The 22,833-nt window shown below is 30.1% G+C and overlaps 1 protein-coding gene across 1 annotated transcript in view; it reads left to right on the forward strand.

Moving 5' to 3' along the window:
• Pss (phosphatidylserine synthase 1 homolog l(3)77CDf) overlaps window positions 1-19,726 on the forward strand; it is a 51,942-nt gene extending 32,216 nt beyond the window's left edge. Inside the window, exons 11-13 of the mRNA XM_085812806.1 lie at window positions 579-678; window positions 772-831; window positions 13,385-19,726. Coding sequence (XP_085668932.1) covers window positions 579-678; window positions 772-831; window positions 13,385-13,519 — 295 coding nt within the window. The 3' untranslated portion in view covers window positions 13,520-19,726. The remainder of the gene's footprint in view (window positions 1-578; window positions 679-771; window positions 832-13,384) is intronic.
• Window positions 19,727-22,833: the final 3,107 nt, after the last annotated feature.

The raw sequence follows: 22,833 nt of genomic DNA on the forward strand, positions 1-22,833 counted from the left end.
TGGATGTGAAAAATATACTGTAGCATTATGTCTAAATAAGGATAGAAATTGTTTCAAAATTTTCCATACAGCATAAATCACACAATAAATATACATGTGCAAAATATTTCATACTTGCATTTTATTTGAATTTTCATCACAATTTTAATTTTTATAAAGTCTGAACTTGATTAATTAGAATTAAGTTTCAAAACAATTTTAAATTTAGTATTTTCTAAAAACAATAAATAATTAAGTATTTTATGCCAATATTTATTAATTATATAAATTCTAAATGATTTTTGCATGTGGTTTACATTTTAGTGCTAAATGCATGATGATGCATATATGCATCAAACCTAAAAATTAAAAAAAATAACCAATAAAAAGTGTTTTAATTTTTAAAATATTTTTCCATACTTATTTAAGCCATGGCCATGAAGAAAAGAAATGTTTGGTAAAAATATAAAAATCATGCATTGAAGGGTTAAAATTCTTTCTTTAATGTATAAAATTAGAAGCCAATCACAATTCTAAACTTTTAACAAAATATTTTTTGTCCTATTTTACATTTTACCAGTATTAAATTTCTCTTTCAGAGCAATAACATTGACAGAAGCTATAATCTGTGCTAAATTTGGCTTAGAACTTGTTGCCAGAACACAGGTGGAAAATATATTACTTTGGTTACTTATTCAGGTAAGATGGATGATTTTATGTTATCTTATTAATATTTTGTATTATATTATATTTTATGTATATTTTACCTTTTTTTTTTTTTTTTTTTTTCAGCTTGTGATGACATTCATTTGTCTGTATATATGTGTCCTTTTTGCAAAAAGAAATCAGTCTGTAAGTACATCATAAATAAATAGCTTATATTTTGTTAATAGCTATAATTTTTATAAAAATAATTGAATGTACATACCATTGAAAAGGTCATAAGCTATTTCGAATTCTACCTTTCTTACAAATGCATTTATGTAACTAGTGAATTAATATTTTGCATTGTTTCATGCACTTAATAAGAAATTTCAAAATAGTATTTTTATTAGCTCAAAGAAGCATTTAATTTTTATATTTTTTTTATTAGCACTGAAAGGCCATTAGTCTCAAAATGGCATTTTGCATCAAATCACTAAAAGCATTGAATCACTTTTCAAATTGTTGCCACGAATTATCATCACTCTGCATTAGATTCAAAAAGTTAAATAATAAAGAATCTGCATATATGTTTCTCACATTATGAAAAAACAACAAAAACAGCATTACTTGGAGCCATCAGATTTGAGTAAAATAATCCTTCACCCGAATATGGGCACCTGGAAACTTGAATTTTGAATTTGTTTTGTTATCTATTTCATATTTTGTAAAACTTTAACAAATTTTCGATTAAAAAAACTCCGATTTGAAAGTGAGCAGCGGCAACACTCTATAGAATAAAACATTTTTCTCTCTAGTGCAGGTAATGGAAATTCTAAAGATATACTCTTTTTAAATATTTTTAGCTCAGATGCTCTCAAAATGTGTATGTGTGTGTGAATGGAAAAACTCCTCTTTGGGCATAATGTAAAATCTGAAGGATTTAAAATTATTTTATTAATTTTTTTAGTTTGTGTATTTTTAACTCTTCGAATTCTAGGATATTTTGCCCCTTAAGTCCAATTTAAATAGCTTTAAATTTATCATGCCCTTAATGAGTTTCTTTTTAATTTTTTCAAATCTGTTTGAGATGTGTACTCATTGATCATTTTAGTATTTAGGCACTCGAATTAACCTGTCAAATACCAAATATAAAGTCTCTAGCTACCAGAAGAATTTATATTGTTGCTAGGTGATATGAAAGTAATGATAATGGAATGTATCCCTTTCAGTTCATGGCATATTTGATTAGTGGAAATCTAGCAGCTAAGCTGCTGCTGCTGCAAAGCTATTGTTGTTGTACACTTTAGAGGGTTAAGTACTTCATCTCTCATGTGATAAAATATGATTTATTCGTAATCATATAAACCATATTTATAAGTCTTTAAATGGTATTTTTGTGGCTTGCATTGTATTTCCTTTTTTAGAGTGGTTTTTTTTTAACAGTTCAGATATTTTATCTTTACGTAGACTGCATATAGTGTGTAAAATAAGAATGAAAAAGTTTTCAAAGATTCTTTTTTCATTGCTGTGTTGTTTATTATTCACATATCATGCAGTCAAAACTTACACAAATGTATCTTGAATCTTTTATAAGTAAGTTAATGGCAAAATTCTGCCTTTGCTTGACATTAATAACAATACAAGTGTTTGTTGCATCTCAACTAAAAGCCAGTTTGTGTGACTTTAATTACTGTTAAATGCACAAAACATAGGTGTGAATAAATCAGAACAAGATATTTTGCCAATTGTTTGCTTTATTTGGCATGTTAATTAATTTGTCATGTTACTCTTGAATATGTGATAATTTATAAAAATTTCACATTTTGTAAAATTGCATAACTTTTGGCAGTATAATGCTGATAATGTTAATTTGTGTGCCATGTTATAATCAATGTTTAAATAGCAGAAGGACTTAAATTATATATATATAATCATCAAAACTATTATGGTACTCCTTGGAAATTGATTTGATCAGTGACATAACAATGCACCCTGAAAGTTTATGTAAAATCATGGATTTGCAGACATTTTAGCAAATCATGGAATTGAATTGAATGAGAAACATCAGCTGAAAGAACTTCAAAGAGAAGAAGTAATCAGTTGCTTACTTTGTGGAAAGCCTGTGAACTTTCAGCAATGTTTAATGCAGAACACTGAATTGCAGATGACTTGTAAAGTGGAAAACTAAGATATATATCTCTTCAACCAAGTCAAGTTGAAAGCATATTTAACAGACAGAAACTGTAGAATGCTTCATGGAGTAGTGAAATAAAACTGTTATGGAATCAACGAAAAAACATTTCATGTAAAATCAATGCAATAGCAGTTTGTTAAGAGCTGCAACAAGTGGGTTTTAATGGGAGAGCTGCTCTACATAAGTCATATATTTGTGCTGCTACTACCAGTATCACTAAGCATGCTGTAAAACCAGATGTACCTGGAGCAATGGTATTAACGTTATATGAAGCAGCAAATCCAGTACACTAAAAGTCTGGCAATCTGACAACTAATTTTAGGTGTGAAAATTGTCAGATGAATGAAATTTATGTATTTTTCCTTAGGTTAAAATTGGTTGGGGAGCATTATAGCATGGTCTTATTTTTTGTGATTTGATCGTAGTTTTCTGGTTCCTCTGAAGAGCCATGTAAACACAGAACCTAATATTTTAGAGGGTCCATGACACTTAGCCGACAGGACACTTAACAGACACCAGTTAGCAGATACGGACAATAGCCCACAGATCATTTAGCCAACAAGGACACTTAGCCGACAGGCAGAATTCGTCGTCAGGGCATTTAGCTACGGGACAGTTAACTATTAAGACATTTAGTCAACAGGACACTAAGCCGACAGTGAAGTTTAGCTGACACGTACCCAATAATTAGTTAAATTTACAATCAATTACAAAATTTCTCGACATCCCCATAAGTTCAATATTTAAGTTATTTTTTCCACTTATCAGTAAAATTCAGTTTTCGATTCTTGAAGATCTCATACATGCTTTTAATTATTGTGTTAATTTAGCATTGTTTGATATGTATCGTGCTGTTTGGTGTATATTGGCCAAATTGAAAAAGTGCTGAAATTTCTTGTCAGGGAATATGAATTAAATTTCGAAAGGAAAAAGGAATTTTTTTAGCTAATTACAGCGGTTACTTAAATACATCGTAATATGGGATCTTCAAAAATTATCTGTAAAGCATTTTCATTTAATCAACTTTCACATCATTAATAATTTTTCTTGTTTACTTAATGATATTAATTTTCCAATCTCGCTCTTCCAAATGCTTTCAAATTTCTAATATCTTTACGTTACATTACTGTTTTGCTCATCACATTGTGTTACATTCCTTCCCTTAAAAACTCGTTTGGCTCCTCCCACTAATGAAATTTCCTTTCCCTGTCATGAAAAATCTGAATAACGCGATAAAATTTATTGTTATACATGAATTATACTTTCTTATAGAAACATATGGCAGATATTTTATTTTGTTATTAAAAACAATTAAAAAAGTGAATTTTTAAGACCAGCAAAGGTATAAATTATTTGTGACCTCTATAATTTGCAGTTCATGCCACCATCCTCGAGATAAAAATTCTGTAACATTTTATTGACCACGCTTCTCGCTTAAAATACTTATTTAGGTTAATGTTTATAGCCCAAACTAGTGCATAATGTTGAATTTAGAAGTAAATATTTTTTAAGGTTTTGTTTTATTCATAACTGAAGCTGCAGAAGGAGGCGGCCACAAACCAAGTAGGGTGGACGAAAGCGTCAGACCGGGAAAAGTCACCGTAATGAGGTGCCATCTATCAATGCTACATTTAACTAGATCAGTCATGTAAATAGATAATATTATGTACTATGTTTTGAAAGTCGCAATGTGTAATTTTCGGCACAAATCTCGCCAAATAGACTTTATTGGTGACAACATACACATAAAAAATGTTAGCAAATTTATAATTTTTTATTTTGAAGGCATAAACATTTTAATATCCTTTAAAATTTTCTAAAAAGCCAATAAATAAAGACAATAAATTTGTAGAAAGACATTAATTTAAGAATTTACTATGCTTTCATGGTTCAACATCCTGATTCGCCAGTTCGTATCACGTGACCCCAAGTGATCTCATCTCATGCAATCTATGCTATAAAAATATAATTATATCTAATTATCTACCTTAATTTCAAGTTAACTCTTAATTTGTTTAAATGCAAGAATTACTTCAATTCGTATGAACAGCTTATTCAGAAATTATGTACAACCGCAGTGCTTTACTTCGCTAGTGCATTCTCAACTAGAATTGATGAATTTAACCCTTGACTTTGCCTTTTCTATGTTTTCGCCTTCGGGTGATTGGTGTGATTACATTCTAATTGACTTAATTACCGCAAATGGCCTTAGGGCATAAAATTGTACTATCTGATAAAAATTCTATGTATTCGTAAACCAGTAATAAAAGAAACAATCAATCTGGTGAGAAATGGCTGCGACTTGTTTTGAAAATGAAGCGTAAAATGTTACCAGCGAGGATATTTCGTTTGCATCAGTTGTACCATTATTGGCAACTTTATTGGTTGCGCCAGCGAAACGGAAAAGTACCATAATAAATCCCATATTACAATGTAATATTAATGTTTTTCTTTTAATATGTAACTTTTCTCAATATCTGTTAAAAAATCTATAAATTTTCATTTAGACTCAGCAGCTGCTGAGCGGTAAAGTCATTGAACACTGGCAGTTCGGTCCAAATTTGAATCTTGCAAACAGACAGGTTGTTTTCTCGCTTTTTTTCCCTTGTGTGACATGTATACGAGTCAGTTTTCCTTAGAAAGTTCCTCCACAAAGGCACCCCTTCTCTTAGGCAAATAGCCCTCTGGCTTTACCGTAATTACATAAACCAAACTTACTTCTGTTAGGTGGCCGCTAACAGAAGTAAGAAAGGAGAAAGAGAAGGAATGAAAAAATGAGGAAGAGAAAGAGAAGGAATGAAAGAGGGAAAAAATATTAAATTAATGAGAAATGAAAATTTATACATTTTTAACATTATTGAGAAAAGTTATATTTTATAAAAAAATTAATATAACATTATATTGCAAATTACATATCGCAACTTTCAAAACATAGTACATAACATTACCATATTACATCACAGATATAGTTAGATCTAGCATCGTTAGATGGCACTATATTACGGTGACTTTTCACGATGTGTTGCTTTGCTCCACCCTACTTTGTGGCCCCTCCTTCTGCAGCTTCAGTTATGAATAAAACAAAACCTTAAAAAATATTTTACTTCTAAATTCAACTAGTTTAGGGCTATAAACATTAACCTAAGTAAGTATTTTAAGCGAGAAGCGTGGTCAATAAAATGTTACAGAATTTTTATCTCAAGGATGGTGGCATGAACTGCAAATTATAGAGGTCACAAATAATTTATACCTTTGCTGGTCTTAAAAATTCACTTTTTTAATTGTTTTTAATAACAAAATAAAATATATTTGCTAAACTACCCTCACTGCCATATGTTTCTATAAAAAAGTATAATTCAAGTATAACAATAATTTTATTGCGTTATTCAGATTTTTCATGACAGGGAAAGGAAATTTCATTAGTGGGAGGAGCCAAACGATTTTTTAAGGGAAGGAATGTAACACGATGTGATGAGCAAAATAGTAATGTAACGTAAAGATATTAGAAATTTGAAAGCATTTGGAAGAGCGAGATTGGAAAATTAATATCATTAAGCAAACAAGAAAAATTATTAATGATGTGAAAGTTGATTAAATGAAAAAGCTTTATGGATAATTTTTGAAGATCCCATATTACAATGTAATTAAGTAACCACCGTACTTAGCTAAAAAAATTCCTTTTTCCTTTTGAAATTTAATTCATATTCCCTGACGAGAAATTTCAGCGCTTTTCCGATTTGGCCAATATACACCAAACAGCATGATACGTTATCGAACAATGCTAAATTAACACAATAATTAAAAGCATGTATCAGATCTTCAAGAATCGAAAACTGAATTTTACTGATAGGTGAAAAAATAACTTAAATATTGAACTTATGGGGAAGTCAAGAAATTTTGTAATTGATTGTAAATTTAAATAATTTTTGGGTACATGTCAGTTAAACTTCACTGTCGGCTTAGTGTTGACTAAATGTCTTAACAGTTAACTGTCCCGTAGCTTAATGTCCTGACGGCTAACTCTCCGTGTTGGCTAAAGATCCTGTCGGCTAACTGTCCGTGTCGGTTAAACGTCCTGTTGGCTAAGTGTCCTTGTCGGCTAACTGGTGTCAGTTAAGTGTCCCGTCGGCACGACCGTATTTTAGATATTCCAAGCCTGGCTGCATTTCGATGCAGCTTGTTATTGCATGATCTAAAATTAATTTTTTTTCATAAAATTGACTATTTTTTGGCATAAAAATATTGAGCATTTGTGTGGTGATATACTGTATTTTATTTTTAGTTTGCATGTTGTGTATTTAGTGGTAGGTAGCATAGTAACAGTAACATGTAGCAAGAAATGAGGATCTGTACATTATTATAATATCTTAATCTGTTCTTAGTAAAAATGTTTCTGTTTTAAATTTGGGTTATTAGAAATTTTATCTGTGTTCTGTTAATTCTTTCTACCAGTTCCAAGAAATATGCCTGTGTAAGTCTTTAAAACTGTTGTAAATTTGGGCTTTTATGAAATTTAAACAAATGAAATAGAATTTTTGTTTTGAAGTCTTTACATTTTGTTTTATATTTCTGTCACTGGTGATGTTCCGGGCAGTACAGTTTGCAAAAATGACAATATGTGGCACTTTTTAATAGTTTTTTTGCACTGTAGCTTTTTTTCATTTTAAATAAATGCTATTGAGCAAAGAAAATGCAGCAGGTTGTAGAGAATTAATTGGTTATTGCATTTTCCATGATAATAAAATTTAAAGCATACAAATAAAAAATAAAGAAGGATTAGCAGAAACACAATCTTCCCAAGGCAACAGACAATTCCATTTGACGTATTGCTCAAGGCTGTTATAAATTTGGGAGTTTTATTGCTTTGTTATCACTGTTTTTTAATGGTATTAAGTTTTAATAAGTGGCAATAAGTAATATTAATAATCATTAAATAATACTAATAAATGCCATGTTTTTAAAATGCCACTTACCAATAAATTATTTCCTGTGTTTTATACTGTAATGTCTGTTATTGAAAAATAATTAATCTGTATAATCATACAGTGGATCATCATACAGTGGAAAGGTGATGCCACCTAGAACCACCAAATTTCGAATAAACAGACTTGTACCTGAATACTTCTTGATGTCTGGATTTTTAATACTTTTTCTTGCTTTGTGTGAATTTAATGAATTTTCGCTTGATGGATTCAGTGATTTAAAAGAAACATGTTGCAACTGCTTGAAATTTTAAGCATTTTAAACATCTGTGTCTCTCTCAAAACCTGCAGCTATTTAAAAGCAACATGTTGCCACTGCCCAAAGTAAAATACTTTTATCTTCTGTCTACCAGTGTGTTACTGTTTGATAAAGAATAAGATTGTGATCTCAAACTAGCTGCCCCCGAAGCAATTTTATGTCTCCCGCAAATGTATTTCCCATAAATTAATTAGAAGTAACATGACAAGAATTTGAAGAAAATGCTTAAGATTTTAATGGTGTAGAATCCAATTTTACATCATTTTCATTAGTAAAAAATCAGCAATTCTGAAAATTTAGAAATTGAGCTATAGTGTACTCTTGATTATCTGTGAGTGGCAGTGCCAGTGCATGCACACTCAATACTACATGCAAAAGTGTGCAAAAAGCACCACAAGTTCGAGCATGCTGTATAAAGTGCTGAATTGCACCTTTAGGTTTAGTTTCAGTGGTTATTTCGTACTTTCCTAACATGCAAATCAGAGCTTTGTTTAGTTGTGAGGAAGAAAAACCTGAAGTTAATGCCAAAATTTTTTAATGTGAAATTCTTTGAAAATGTTGATAGGGAAAATATCGAGGAATAGTTTGATGGGCGACTCAACTGAGCAAAGCTGTGAATGCTCAAGTGATGCAGATATCATTTCAAATGTCGAAAGAACAAAAAAAGGCGGGAAGAGGAATGATAATGAAAATGCAATTGAAGAAGGTACTGACAATTTCATGAGTCCCAAGATAGCAATGACTGCTGTTGGTATTCTTTTGGGTTTTATTGACCAAGGGGGTTTAAATGCAATGATAATATAGCACTTAAAAAAAATAAGCAGTGAAATTCTACAAATATTTAACAATTTTCAATAACAAAGTAAAATTGCAGATTTTTTTTAGAAATAAACACATAGATAATGCATGAAAATTAATCGTTTGGATTATCTGTGATTTGCTTTTTAGCATTAGCCTGGATGATCGAGAGTACACCTCCGATCGATTTACACTATGGTATAAATCTTATTCGAAGACTTGAAGATATAAATTTTATTAACTTTTACTAGTATATGTCAAATGATAAAATATCCTTAGCTACAAATTTTGGCAATAAGATAATGGCTTTGTTTGGGAATGCATTTATATGCGAGCAGTATTTTTACATAGTTGAAAGTTAACAAGTCTAAATAAAGACCAAACTGGCTGCTGAACATCTACAACAGTGGCGTAGCTAGGGTGGGGCAAAGGGGGACATCAGTCCCTGGGTGCAGCATCCAGGGCGGGCCAAATTGATGATACACATTTCAGAATGAAATGTTTTCCATTCGTGGAATACAGAAAGGAGCACAAATCTTTAGGTGTCCTCGGACGCTGAAAACCTTAGCTATGCCTCTGATCTACAATCAATGGTAAGGATAGTCTCTGGTAACTTTTCTCCAGTTTTACAAACGCAAAACACGTGAGGTGTTGTAACTGAAAAGTGCAGGATGAAATAAAAAAATTTATATACAAATATTACTTTTTCTGTATGTGTCAAAAAAAATTAATAAATAAAAGAATAAGTTGTCATTATTTATTCTGCGTTTTTGTCCCTCTTGTAAAGTTTTTGTACATTTCTTTTTAGGTTTTATTTAAAGTAAGTTATTTAGTGGTTACTTCAATATATTAGTTTTTAGAATAAATGAAATCTGAAAATTTTAATATTTAGGTGTCATGCATTTGAATTACAAATTGTGACAACTAAGATTTCTTACAGATATCAAAGTGTAAATGAATCTTTTCTTTTTTTTATTTATATGTATATATTTTGACAAATAAATGGTAATTTTTAAAAAATTTAGTTAACAAATTTTGTGTAACAAAAACAATTTTTTTTTTTCTTTTTTTTAATTGCAGATACATTTAAATTGTGCATTTAGCCCATGTGCAATTTCATATTTAGACCAGTGCCATAAGATATTTAACTGTCAAATTTAATCTGTATGTTACTGACAGACTTAATGATTTAAAAGTAACAAATAGTCTTTAATAAGATTTTTTTTTTTTTTTTTTTTAACTTTTTAATCCAACTTAAGTGTATACAATTCATGATACAAGGGTAATTTGAAAAGTTCTTGGCTTGACCCAGAGATGGCATTCCAGTCAGCAACAATTTATGTTTCCTGCCTGGGTGCACATGTCACTAGTTAGTGCAGTCAAAAGTCTTTAATCCAGACATCCATAATCCGGACCTCAAAGCTACAAACTTTCTGCGCATGTATAATGTATAACGGACGGTATAAGCTAAGCTAAAGTTATCTAATTATCTATTTCAGTTAATGTTGCAGATTGCGTTGTTCCTTAATCTTCTAATTGGATCCGGCTTTTTATTTGTTGCAGACTGTTAGAGCAATTTTATAAAAGTAAGCTTGAACTTTCAATTATGTCGAAAAGAATTTCCGATTCTGGAGCTGCCAAAGGATCTACAAAGCGAAAGCGTTTCAATATCCATTAAACAAAAAGTGAAATTGCTGCAAAAAATGGATAAAGACATAAAGGGACAGAGAGGTGATTTGTTTCTCTAACCATTCCAAAATCTGTTTATCAATTTAACGCTGCTCTTGCAGGGGGGAGGGAAAACGTCGCGGCGCACAATGAACTGGAACTTGATCTGTCAGCACTATCCTCATCTTCAGGGCAGATGTTTTTATTTTATTCGGCTTATAATTCTTTACTAAATGTAGTGTTTCATCTCGATGTACTCCGATATGATTTAAATCAATTTCCTTGTTATTATAAATATCATGAATACACATTAGTTTTCTGGTTCCAATTTTCTGATATCGACTATGCGTAACGTATGCTTTACGCATGCGCGTGTTGAAAGAAATGTTTAATAAAGTAAACAAATCAATATTAAGCTTTTTTTTTTTTTTTTGTAAATTTTTATACCCTTTAGATCATAATTGCTCTTTATTTCATAAATTACTGTTTCATATTTTTAATTTTATAATTTCTGCATGCCATCTTACCAGATTTAAACTGAGGATCTATAATCCGGAGTCGCCGAAGTCCCGACGAGTCCGGATTAAAGACTTTTGCTGTATGATCAGTTTCAACATTTTCTTTCAAGTAGTTTGTTTACACAAATTTTCGCAGTAGATGTCTTGCATGTTATTCATTAAAATGTGTAAACTTGAATATTGTGTGGTCATAAAATTCTTTGTTTTACATGGATTAACCCCTAAGAAAATTTATCCAAAGTTGATAAAAATTTACAGGGACTTTGTTCCTTTCATGTCAGCCGTTAAAAAGTGGGCAGCTGAATTTAAACCTGGTCGCACATCCCTCAAAGATGACTCGCGTGAAGGATGGCCAAAAACCACAACCACACTGGAAACCATTGAAAAAGTGCATGATATCGTGTTGCGCTATAGGTGAGTGAAGGGGAAGGAGATAACTGAAGTATGGAAATATAGAGAGAAGGCTGCAAAACATCTTCCTCAAAGAATTAGGTTTGCAAAAGCTCTCCGCAAGATGTGTGCCACATTTGCTGAATGCCGAGCAAAAGCAAATGCACATGGACAGATTCAGCAAGGATCCAACCGATTTTGTGCAGCGATTTGTCACTATGGATGAGACATGGATCCACCACTACATGCCAGAAATGAAACACCAGGTCCAAGCAGTTAGGTGGAAGCCAGTGGTTTAGCACCAAAGAAAGCAAAGTTAATCGTATCAACAGAAAGGTCAAGGCCAGTGTGTTTTGGGGATGAGAAAGGGATCCTATTAATTATTTACCTTGCAGAGTGCAGAACAATTACAGGTGAATATTACTGCAACTTTTTTGACCAGTGGGATACCAAAATTTGCAAGAGTCCTGTCTTGAAGAAGAAAAGAATCATTTTTCACCAAAACCAATGTGCCTGTGCTCAAGGGAGCGTTAATGGCAGGAAAACTGCAGGATTCAGGGTACAATTTACTTAGCCATCCCCCCTATTCTCCTGATTTGACACCCTCAGACTTCCATCTGTTCCCAAACTTTAAAAAATTTGTTTCTGGGAAGTGCTTTGCATCCAATAAGAAGTTGAGAGGGTCATAGATGGATATTTTCAACACCTTCCAGTCTGTCACTTTCATGGAGAAATGCTGGACCAAGTGTATTGAAGTCAAAGGAGATTATGTAGAAAAACAAAATAATTTTTTAACTGAAAGTCACTGTCTTTCATTGGCAGGCTGAGAACTTTTCACCTTATCTACACTTATATCTGATTATTTTCATCAAATGTGTAAGGTTTGTGTGGGGGAAAGGTTGTAATTTGTAAAAAGTGTTATTAAAGCTATATGGTTTGTAATTCATTCAGAATTCTTTTTTAAAAAAATTTATGGTCTTTTGTGTTTTTTTATAGTAAGGAATCATTCTTCGATTTGTTAATTGTAATTTGATGATTTTAGATGCATGTCTTATCCGGCTGGACTTGTACTAAAAATGCTTGCAGAATTCATTCAGCATTCATTATGTGTATTTTATATATAATTTATCTTTTATCCTGTGATAATATTGCATTTAGCTGCTTCATTTTTATTCATGTTCTTTCAAAAAGATTTGTGAGGCATCACTGTGTAGCTAGAAAGTAGAAAGGAATTTTACTGCAAATATAATATCTATGATCGTAACAGAATAATAGTGTCCTTTATCATCAGATTCATCAGTAAAACAATGTAAAATATTTTAAATTTTTAGCTAAAATTAATACTGCTAATTTATACTGAAATATAGGAGCATTCTAAAAGTAATAAAATGTAATTGGGATCTGAAGAAGAAATAAACTGACCACATTTTATTCTCATATTTAATTTTTAAACAAGAAAAATTGCTGTAAAACTTTTTTTTTTTCATTAAATTCCTTTATAGTGCATAATTAAAAGTAGTTGTGACATTAGAAGAAATTATGCAATGAGCTATAGTATTCACTAAAGCTTATTGTATATTTTCCTTTTGTTCCTAAAGTCTAGAATCAGTGAATGGGAATGACTTATTAAATTAGAGCAAGGAAAAAGCAGTGCTTCTGATTTAATATAAAAATAATTGTTTGTGTGTTTTTTTTAATAATGACTAGACTGGTCACATAAGTGGCTGGTTGTTTTATGAAAAAATGAAATATATGACTATTTTACCCTTTGTATTTTTTCACACTAGGCTTTATCATCAGTTATTTAAGGAGTCAGATATTTTAATTTTTTAATTTGCTTGTGAATAGAAAATATATATACATACATATATATACTCACATTTGATGGAATTTCAGTTATATTTCTATATTATATTAGTTAAATTATCTAAATGATTGTTTTCTTTTGTAGAAGATAGTTGACACAACTAAATGTACCCAGACAACAACTGTGCATGAGGATGGAGTTGTGAAACCAAATAATCAGCATCATACAAAGGTTACAAAGCGAAAGAACAAAGGCATGAATGGACCATTAAAAAATTAGCTTTTTCACTTTAGCAAATTTTAAACTTTATCCATTGTTGTTGTTCCACTGTTAATTTTCATAATCAGCGTAAAAAGCATTTGCAGGATTTGAAAGAAAAGTGTTAAAGCCATGCACTTAGTTATTTTTGCACCAGTGTGTGTATAGAATTTCAGTAAAATTTTTCAAAGCAAAATATAAATCTTTGCTGTAAGTAAAGATGGGAAAAGATATGAGCACAAGTTTTGGTTTATTAATTATGATGAATTCTGCTTTATTATGGGGGAATTTTTTGTGCCAGTTTTATTTTATTTATTTTTTTGTAAACTTAATGTTAAACAGTAAAATGTGAATTAAGATTTCTAACAATTTTATCATCTGTATGCAATACTTAGATTTTACTAGTTCTGCTGATGCAAAATTCCATTGATGTAATATTATGAACTTTACTGAGGTATTATTTATTACGGTTTTCTTTCTTTCTTTCTCTTTTTTTTTTTTTTTTTTTTTTAATTTTTAAGTGTAAATTTATTGAGACCTGTCATAATTTTATAAATTATATTATGGCACTGCACAAAGCATATAAACACACATGATTAATAGTAATAAAGCAAATAAAAGCAGTATAATATTTTTTTATAAAGTATAGAAAATTTCACATTTTCACCTTTCTTCTCATTCTCTGATTAAGGTGTTTGGAGTAGTGCCAGTATTTTTGTTTCATAATTTTCCTTTTTTTAGATTGCAATTGTATGCAATATATTTAAAAAAATTTTTCCAAAACATTAAAATTGTTTAGATTTATCATTAAAAGTTTTGGAAAATATTTGTCATTTTTGTAATTACGTAAATATAGTTAATGCTTGAGATTCTTATATAAAAATACCTCTTTTTTCTGTGTAGGAAATAATGCCATGCGTTTTTAACATTTATTGTTATGTAAAACTTTAAATGTGGAAAGAGATCTTATTAACATTCAGTAGTTATGAAATATTGAAATAATCTAAATTTCCTGCCTTTTTTAGAAATTAGTTACACATTCAAAAATATGAATTTGATTCATGTATTTAAGCTGAATTAAAAACAAAGCTGGAATTTTTTTTTTTTTTTTTTTTTTTTTTTTTTTTTTTTTTTTAACATTGGCAAGGTGATGGTATTTCTTAAAGTACAATTTTTTCAACGGTTTAGTGAAATTCTTATAAATTATCACTTATACTTATTTACGAAGTTTCTACTTCATTATATTTCTTTACAGAATTGAACTAACAACTAGCTTGAGGATGAGCTTTGCCCTTAACAATAATAAAATTGTATGAAATAAGTTTAAGATGAAAAAATATTTAATTTCTTTTTATATTTTATTGATGATAATTTAAAGAACAAATTAAGCAAAGCTTTCATTATAAGGGCCTTGAGTTCATGTGCTTTTGTGCTTTTATTTAAATGTTTTTGAATGCAATTATTTAACCCTTTGGGTTCTTTTTTTTCTTTTTTGTTGTTGTGCATAGAACAGTACATTTTATGCAAGAATTAATTTATTTCCTATTATTCATTATATATACTTCTACATAATGTTTAAATAACTTGAGGCAGCTGGTATTATAAAGTACTTTTAAACAAATAAATTCTGGTTGTAATAAATAGCAAATTATCACACAGGTTGGTAAATGCAGTGGTACTTTGCATTCTTTGCACTACCAGGTAGTATTCTTCCTAATTTCGTTTTGACATATTAGAATGTTATGTGCGTCTTTGTCCAAACAAATACAACATCATGTGCATCGTTGTCCAAACAAATGCATGACGTACTGATACGTCAAATGTAGCCAAAGGGTTAAAGAGACCTATTATTTATTTCATCTTATTATTTTGACTATTTAGAACTACAAATATTGAGTTTTTGAATATTTTTAATCACATTACTAAGTAATTTATGGTTTAGTAACTATATGATGTAAATCAATTTATGTAAAAGTTATTATTATTATATGTGGTTCCCCCCTTTTAAAATTATGTGCATGAAATAAATTTTATGATGAAAAATGAAATAAAATTTGAAACAAGCAAAATATGTATTATGATAAAAAAAATTAAAACAGTGGAATAACTTTTGTGATAAAATAGTTAATGTAAAGCTAAAGCAGAATAAAGGATAGTAATATATGTGATTATAAAAGAAAAATTGGAATGTAATTTATTTTTCTACAGCTGTTATTTTACTGTTATGTCTACTTAGTATTGCATTTGCTTTTGTTTATTATTTTATTCACTTCTATACTTATATAAATGAGATTTAAAATAAAGTAACAAGGTCATTCATAGTTATGAACATATCTGGTTATTAGGAGTGGGAAAAGGGTCACAAATTAGCATTTATATGAAAAAATAATTTTGATCGGGAGTTTCTTTTGAAATAATGCCTTATAACCAGCTGTCTTGTAATATGAAAAATCTCATTGTAGATCATTTTCTTTTCAGTATTGTTTCAGAATTTCTCTAAAATCTTGCACATTGTTTTGATGTTCTATTTTTGATGGCATAATTATTATTATCATTAATCATTAGAGGTATAAATGTTACTGTTGCATCCTGTGAAATAACCACCTTTCCCATAATAGGTTTATTAAATTTCCATGTATTAGGTTAAGTGTATTTACCAAATGTATAACTAACTTGCTAAATTAGATTGTGTAAGAATTGTGCCTTTCCATAATATAATTTGTACCTCCTGTTGGTATTCCATATTCAACTTTCTTCAATACCGTGTCTATGAATTTTAAAGTATTTATGTGTAATATGTTTTGTAAGTAGACTTGTTACAAGTGAGCATATTTCTATGAATCGGTAAGCAATAATTTTTGTAATTCCTTGTATGTGGTACTAGTCATTTTAATTTACTTTCATCTGTGTGAGTTGTTCAATAAATAAGGGTTAGACCACTTTTTCTGTGGATGTTTCTCCCTGTTTAGTGACTAGTCTTCTAACAAACAAAGCATGTATTATACTTGTAAACAGTATATTGCCAAATATATTGTTTCCAAGTAAGTGCCCTTTTACTTTCATGTACGAAGTCCTAGTCATTTGTGAAGTACTGATTATATTGCAGCAGTTCAGTATAATATGCATGTTATTTTATAAGAAGAAGGAATACTTAGGAACATGTTGATAAATATTTATTGTTGCATCACTGACATATTTTAATATATTTTTTGCAAGCTATAATGTGATTTTTTTTTATTAGATTCAAAGAATAAGGAATCCTGTTTTAAACAAGATTTCCTTATCATTGTTTTAAAGCATATAAATATGTTAATATTTTACTGTTTTGCTCTTATGATTTTAGTCACTTAAAATAAGCATTAATTTTAAAAAATGAAGCTCTGAGTTAAAAAAAAGTTATAATTATTATAATTGCAAAAAATATAGGAACTGCATATTGAAGTTTTTGAATTATATAATTATATTATTTTGGTTCACAAATTTCTCATCTAGTAGTGTTATTTAGCATAAAATTTGAATTGATTATTTTTAAATTTCGATTCAAGCATCTGGCAAACAGTTTGAAGCATATTTTTAAATACATAGTACTGAAACATCTTCCATTGGAGAACTGGATTTTCTAGAGGCATTTCACATTCAAAAAAATGTTTCTGTCCTAGTTAACGATCCTAATTCCAATCCAAATTTGCCTTCGGCTTTTAGAGAAATTATGTTTTAGTTTTGGTTTCGCCAACAGATGGCGCCACTTGCTTATACTTGTCCAGGCTTTCTTATCTTATCTAATCATTATTTCCTATCTTGTTCATTTGCGGTTTTGCAGCTGAAGATGATGGTTCGGTAAAACCATCGAAACTAGTCCTGTGAAAATTTTGTAGGTATAACGCTGATTTTTGTTGTTTGACTTCTGAATTAGTACTGAAAGGGTTTTTCTTTTATTCTAAGTTGTATGTAAACTGACAGTTATGAAATAAAATGACAATATAAATATTAGCTGTAAATTTTCTGCTTTTTATCACATAATAAAGTATATATTGCTATCATAAAAATGGGTAAATTAATTTAAAAAAATTTTGGAAGGGAAATTTCTGTATTTCAGCTACTTATCATATAATTTATTAACTTTCTAGCCATCTGTTTTATATTTTGAAGGCTGATTTGCATATACCCCTAAGATATAAAATCTTTCTTTACATATATGTAATTATTTTATAAATGTAATGTTTTCATTCATTTAAAATTAATTTTTATGAAAATAAAAAAGAATTGCATATGGTTATGATTAGTATGAAGCACACGGAAATTTAACAGGTTATTTTAATAATTTTGGATTCAATTTATTGGTTTTAAATTAAAAATAATAAATTAAGTATTAAAGTTTTTATTTACAAGTATTTTAAAGTGTATAGTAAATTGCATTATGGGATTATTACATTGTAATGCATTAAATTACATTATGGGAATTAATGTTGTTATTTGCATAAGTTTCTGCATGTTATGTAGTCTGAATGAGCACAAAGAAGATAAATTGTGTTATTTTATATTCTGCCATTTAGAATGGGCCAATTTGTTTCATGTACCTGATTTGATTGCAGTTTGTGAATATTTGAAGTGATTTAGGAGAATTTTTGAATGTACTGTATTGTTACATGTTTCATAATTTGTAATGGTTTTAAAATTGTCAGAGATATGAAATATGGATAAGGTTTATAAACCACATAGTTAAGCTGAGTCACCCAGTAAAATTTCAATTAATAGAAAAGTTTTTGTGTATGTATTTCTGTTTTAAAATTTAACTTGTATTTTTTAGTAGATTCGTTTATGAAGTCATTAGATATTTGAAGAAACTTTATTTATTTCCAGTACTTTTGAAAGTATTCATATATCATAAACTGTTTTAAAATTTTTAGATTTAAGTTCCATTCAAGCATTCCAATTTATCTTTTAACTGTGGCTGCTCATTTTCTTTTTGGGTTTCTTAGTCTTTTTTTTCTTTAAAATTAAAGTGTTCTTTAATAATATAAACAGATATTTGGGGGCCATTGATATTTCATATGTATGTTTAATCCCATTACTTATAATCAAAAATTATATTTTAGAGTTAACTTTCAAAGTATGTGTTACAAATATGTATCTTCAATCTGATATTATGAGTTATTAATGTTGAGATACAATGAGTAAATGTGGTTTATATCAGTTACATTGTTTCTATTAGTATAGTTTTTAAATGAAAAAAATTATACATTAAATATTGAATTATTACTTTTGCAATTTCAAAAGGTCTAATGTTGATGTTGTCGATCTGTTATTGACCATTTCTTAGTGACTTTAGGCCATTTTAGAAATTAAGCTAATACGTTTTCTTATATGTTAATACAGCAATGATCGCTCTTCTAAGCTAAACTTTTGAAAATTTCTGAATATTTTCAGGCCATTTATTGATCTAAAAATTGCTCTAAATGTAATTTTATGTTTGAGCCTTATGAACAAAGTTGTTTTTCCATTGATTTGTGCATCATACTTAAAAACTTTGACATTTCAACTAAAATATATTTTAATATAATAAATTACTGTGTATTTTCATTATTCCATATTACATCTTCATTTAAATTGAAAATGTGAAGCAAAGTAAACATTGTAATCTCAGACTAAAATTGTAGATAATTATAATAATTTTAGTTAGAATGTGAATTACTTTTATCATTGTTTAAAGTATTAATAATTGTTTGTATGAGGACACTGCACAAACGTTTATGTACAATCATCATTTCTGTGAATATATGTGCTTGTATTTGTTTTTATGACATTATATGTTTTTCATTGATTAAAATTTTAAAACCCTTTTTTAAACAAGTTTGGCAGCAAAAACTAATAATGAATTTAAAATGTGATATACTGAGAATCTAAATATATTTTCTGTAGTATTCTTTTTAATTCGTGTTATATGTTTGGTTGAAATTTTTCAAAATACATGTTCTGTGATTATATATATTCACTACTCTTGTCCACTACAGTTTCTAATGCCATAGAGTTGTTATTTCTGACAAAATTCAGAAATGTCTCTGTAAAATAGTGTATTTATATTACTTGTATAGAGTCAATAAACAAATAATTTTGCTTCTGCTATACTATTCAGCTTGTTTTGTATCTTGATATAATATTCAGCATGTTTAGTATCTTGACAGTAATATCAAGTAACAGCTATTTTATTAAAAAATTTTTCAAGTGGGATGGTGATATTTTTTAATAAATAATGATGTAATTGTATATCATAGTATGCTTTAGTTTGAAGAGTCGTTATACATACATATCTAGTATATTTAGCAGGATGTGTGAGAAATGTGCAGGGCATTCACCGGGACTCTAATCTTGGACCTCTCGAGTATGCTTCCTGTTACATGATGAAGGCATGCGGAAAGGAGAGGGAAAATACCTTACATACTCCTCTTTTTAAAGGGCGACTGTGATTAGGGGATCTAATTACCAAATCCTGTGATGACGAATTGTAGTCCACCACCTTTTAGTTTGAATGCTACTTGCAGGATCATCATTTTCTTTCTCTCTCTCTCTCTCTCTCTCTTTTTTTTTTTTTTTTTTTTTTTTTTTTTGGGGGGGGGGGTTGTTTTTGTTGTTTTTGTTTAATGCTAGAGATGTGAAAAAAATTTACAATCCCCTTGCTGGGATTCAAATACCCATCGACTATGCTTCCAGTTACACTTTGAAGGCTTGTGAAAAGGAGGGAGAAAATGAAGTTAAAGTTTGAGAATATATAAGTTTGAAGGAGAATTTTATTAATTTCTTTTTTTTTAAATAATTTTATTATTTCTTAAAATATTAAGAACCACTGACGAAAGATTGGGAAAGGGTTTTTTTTACAATGCAAGGGATGTCTAGAAAATATATTTTTTAATGTTCATATTTGCATTTTTGATAAAATTATGTTGGGAGCTAGCTCATTTAAGCCGGACTGATTGTTTCCAATGAATATTTGGGTTTAAAAAGATAGCTAAAATAACCTTTAAAATGATTATGTTATGGAAGGTTCTGTTATAAAGTGTAGAGCTCAGTGAGAAGACTGATTAGTATGTGTAATCAGCATTATAAAGTGTGTAAAAATCTCTAAACAAATTTTCTGTTAAAAATGCGTTTGTGTAAACCAGTGTAACATTTACAGCATGTAAACGTTTTAATAAGTCCATTTCTTGACATCTCTAAATATATCTTGTCTGGGTGACTAAAAATTCTAATGAGGCAAAATTCAAGTTGAATTGACTTTTTTAAGATTTGAAAACTGCAATGGAATTTTACTAAATGATAGGTTATTTCGTATTACCCCGTGCATCTGTATTTGTCCAGAATGATACTTTGATTTCGATAGACACAAGTGCTAAAATCTTGATAAATTAAGCTCTGCAAAAAAAGAACTTGCATAAAGGATGCAAAAAACTGTCAAATGATGGGTTGCAGCGTATAAACAGAAAATTTTATCAAACATTTATGATTTTGTATTAAAACCATGGAAGTTTGGGAATATGTTTTACACATTATATTGATTTGTTCAATGAATATGTTTTCCTAAATATATATATATATTTTTCATTATGAGTAGAGAACTTTTGAATTAATAATCAGTAGTTTACTTCTAGAGATTCTAGATTCTCTTTCGGAAATTCTTCCTTCCCCTCCCCCCCAAAAAACGTTATGTTTTTAATGGGAGGGAAAATATTAAGTAGTTTTGTATTTATTTATTCTTTCAATTTCATTGAAAAGATAATGTTTCAGTGAAACCTCTCTAAGGATCACTTCCTCCTCCAGGCCGTTTTGAATAGTGGAGGTGGTAGACAGGGGTTTCAGTATAGATGCTTTTTTATGTTCCAATCAGAGTCGTGCTTATATGCTTTTTCACCTGAGGCAAAGCAGTAAATGCGCGCTCCTGTATACAATCCAAGATTATTTATTTGGGGGTAGAATAACAAGTAAATAATTAATAAATCATGCGTTGCACACATACGCATATATGAGTATACGTATATATAAAGTAATGATTTTGGAGTTGTTAAAATTATAAAAGCAGTTTCCTTTCATTAAAATTAGAAATCAAAATAGCAAAAGAAAATTTTAATGAAAACGCATATGGACAGACAGATAATCGCACAACATTTCAAGACTGTGGTTCAAGATTCCGTTGAAAAAGAGATGAAACTGTTCAAGAAAATATGGAAGCTAGTCTAAGAAAGAGATGAAACATCTTGAAGAAAGGATGTCAAGAAGAGATGGAAGCAGTTCAAGAAAGATTAAAGCAGGACAAGTGGAAATGAAATTAGAAATTGCCTACGTGGAAAGAAAGAAATTAGAAATAGTCAACTTGTAGAAAGGGCCACCCAATCAGGCTGGTCAAGTCCAGGAGCAAATGGATCAAGTGACTGCTCGTGTAGACGATTGAACCACGCAAGTCAATGCCTTGACACTGAACAGGAGTGGCAACAAGCCGACTCTAAACTGTCGGAATTATGGTGCTGAAGTCCACTTACGAGTTGCAGAACAGCTCATAGCACGGAAAATACGACCACTCCCCAGCAATGACGCGGGAAACAAATTAGTGGCCATCATGCAGAGCGAAGTTAGAAAGGTAATGAGAAGCTTCGTTTTAAAGCGCTTCGGATTTCTACAATTGCTTTCAGCATTTGAGGACATAACTATTCATCATCAGAAGGGATCCTCCCGTGGAAACGCCGACGCCTTGTTCTGGAAGACCCCTGCTCAGACAGCTGCCGATATCGAAACAGGGTCGAAGAGAAACACAAGCTGCTTAATCTGGTCGTCCGACAAGTTACAACTTCAACATCAGCTGATCGAGACCTGTGGAGTGATGATGAAGTCAGGAAAGACCAGCTGGAAAACTGCGGCATTAAACCCATAATGGACTTTATGGAGTCCTCAAACAGAAAACCAACCTGGCAGGATGTTTCGATCGATAGTCCTACGACAAAATAATATTGGACTCTATGGGACTCGCTCCATATTCGAAACGGCGTCTTGTACCGGAAGTTCGAATAGGATGATGGAAAGACATTCTGATGGCATCTGATGTTTTGAAGGTCCCGGACGTCCTTAAAGATTCTATAGGAGGCCACTCCGGAATAATGAAGTTGCGTAGCGTTCAAAAGTGTTTCTCTTGGACTAATGCGAGGGATAACATGGAAAAGTGATGCCAATCTTGCGATGCCTGTGTGAATCGGAAAGGACGGAAGAAACACAGCCGAAGGAAGCTACAGTGTTGGTGCGTCTTTTGAACGTATCAGCTTTGACATACTGGCAACAAATTCCATTATCGTCGT

This window comes from Stegodyphus dumicola, chromosome 3 (assembly GCF_044657685.1).
Source record: "Stegodyphus dumicola isolate Sdum_Otavi_A_Nest chromosome 3, ASM4465768v1".
In the NCBI taxonomy this organism is placed as follows: Eukaryota; Metazoa; Arthropoda; class Arachnida; order Araneae; family Eresidae; genus Stegodyphus; species Stegodyphus dumicola.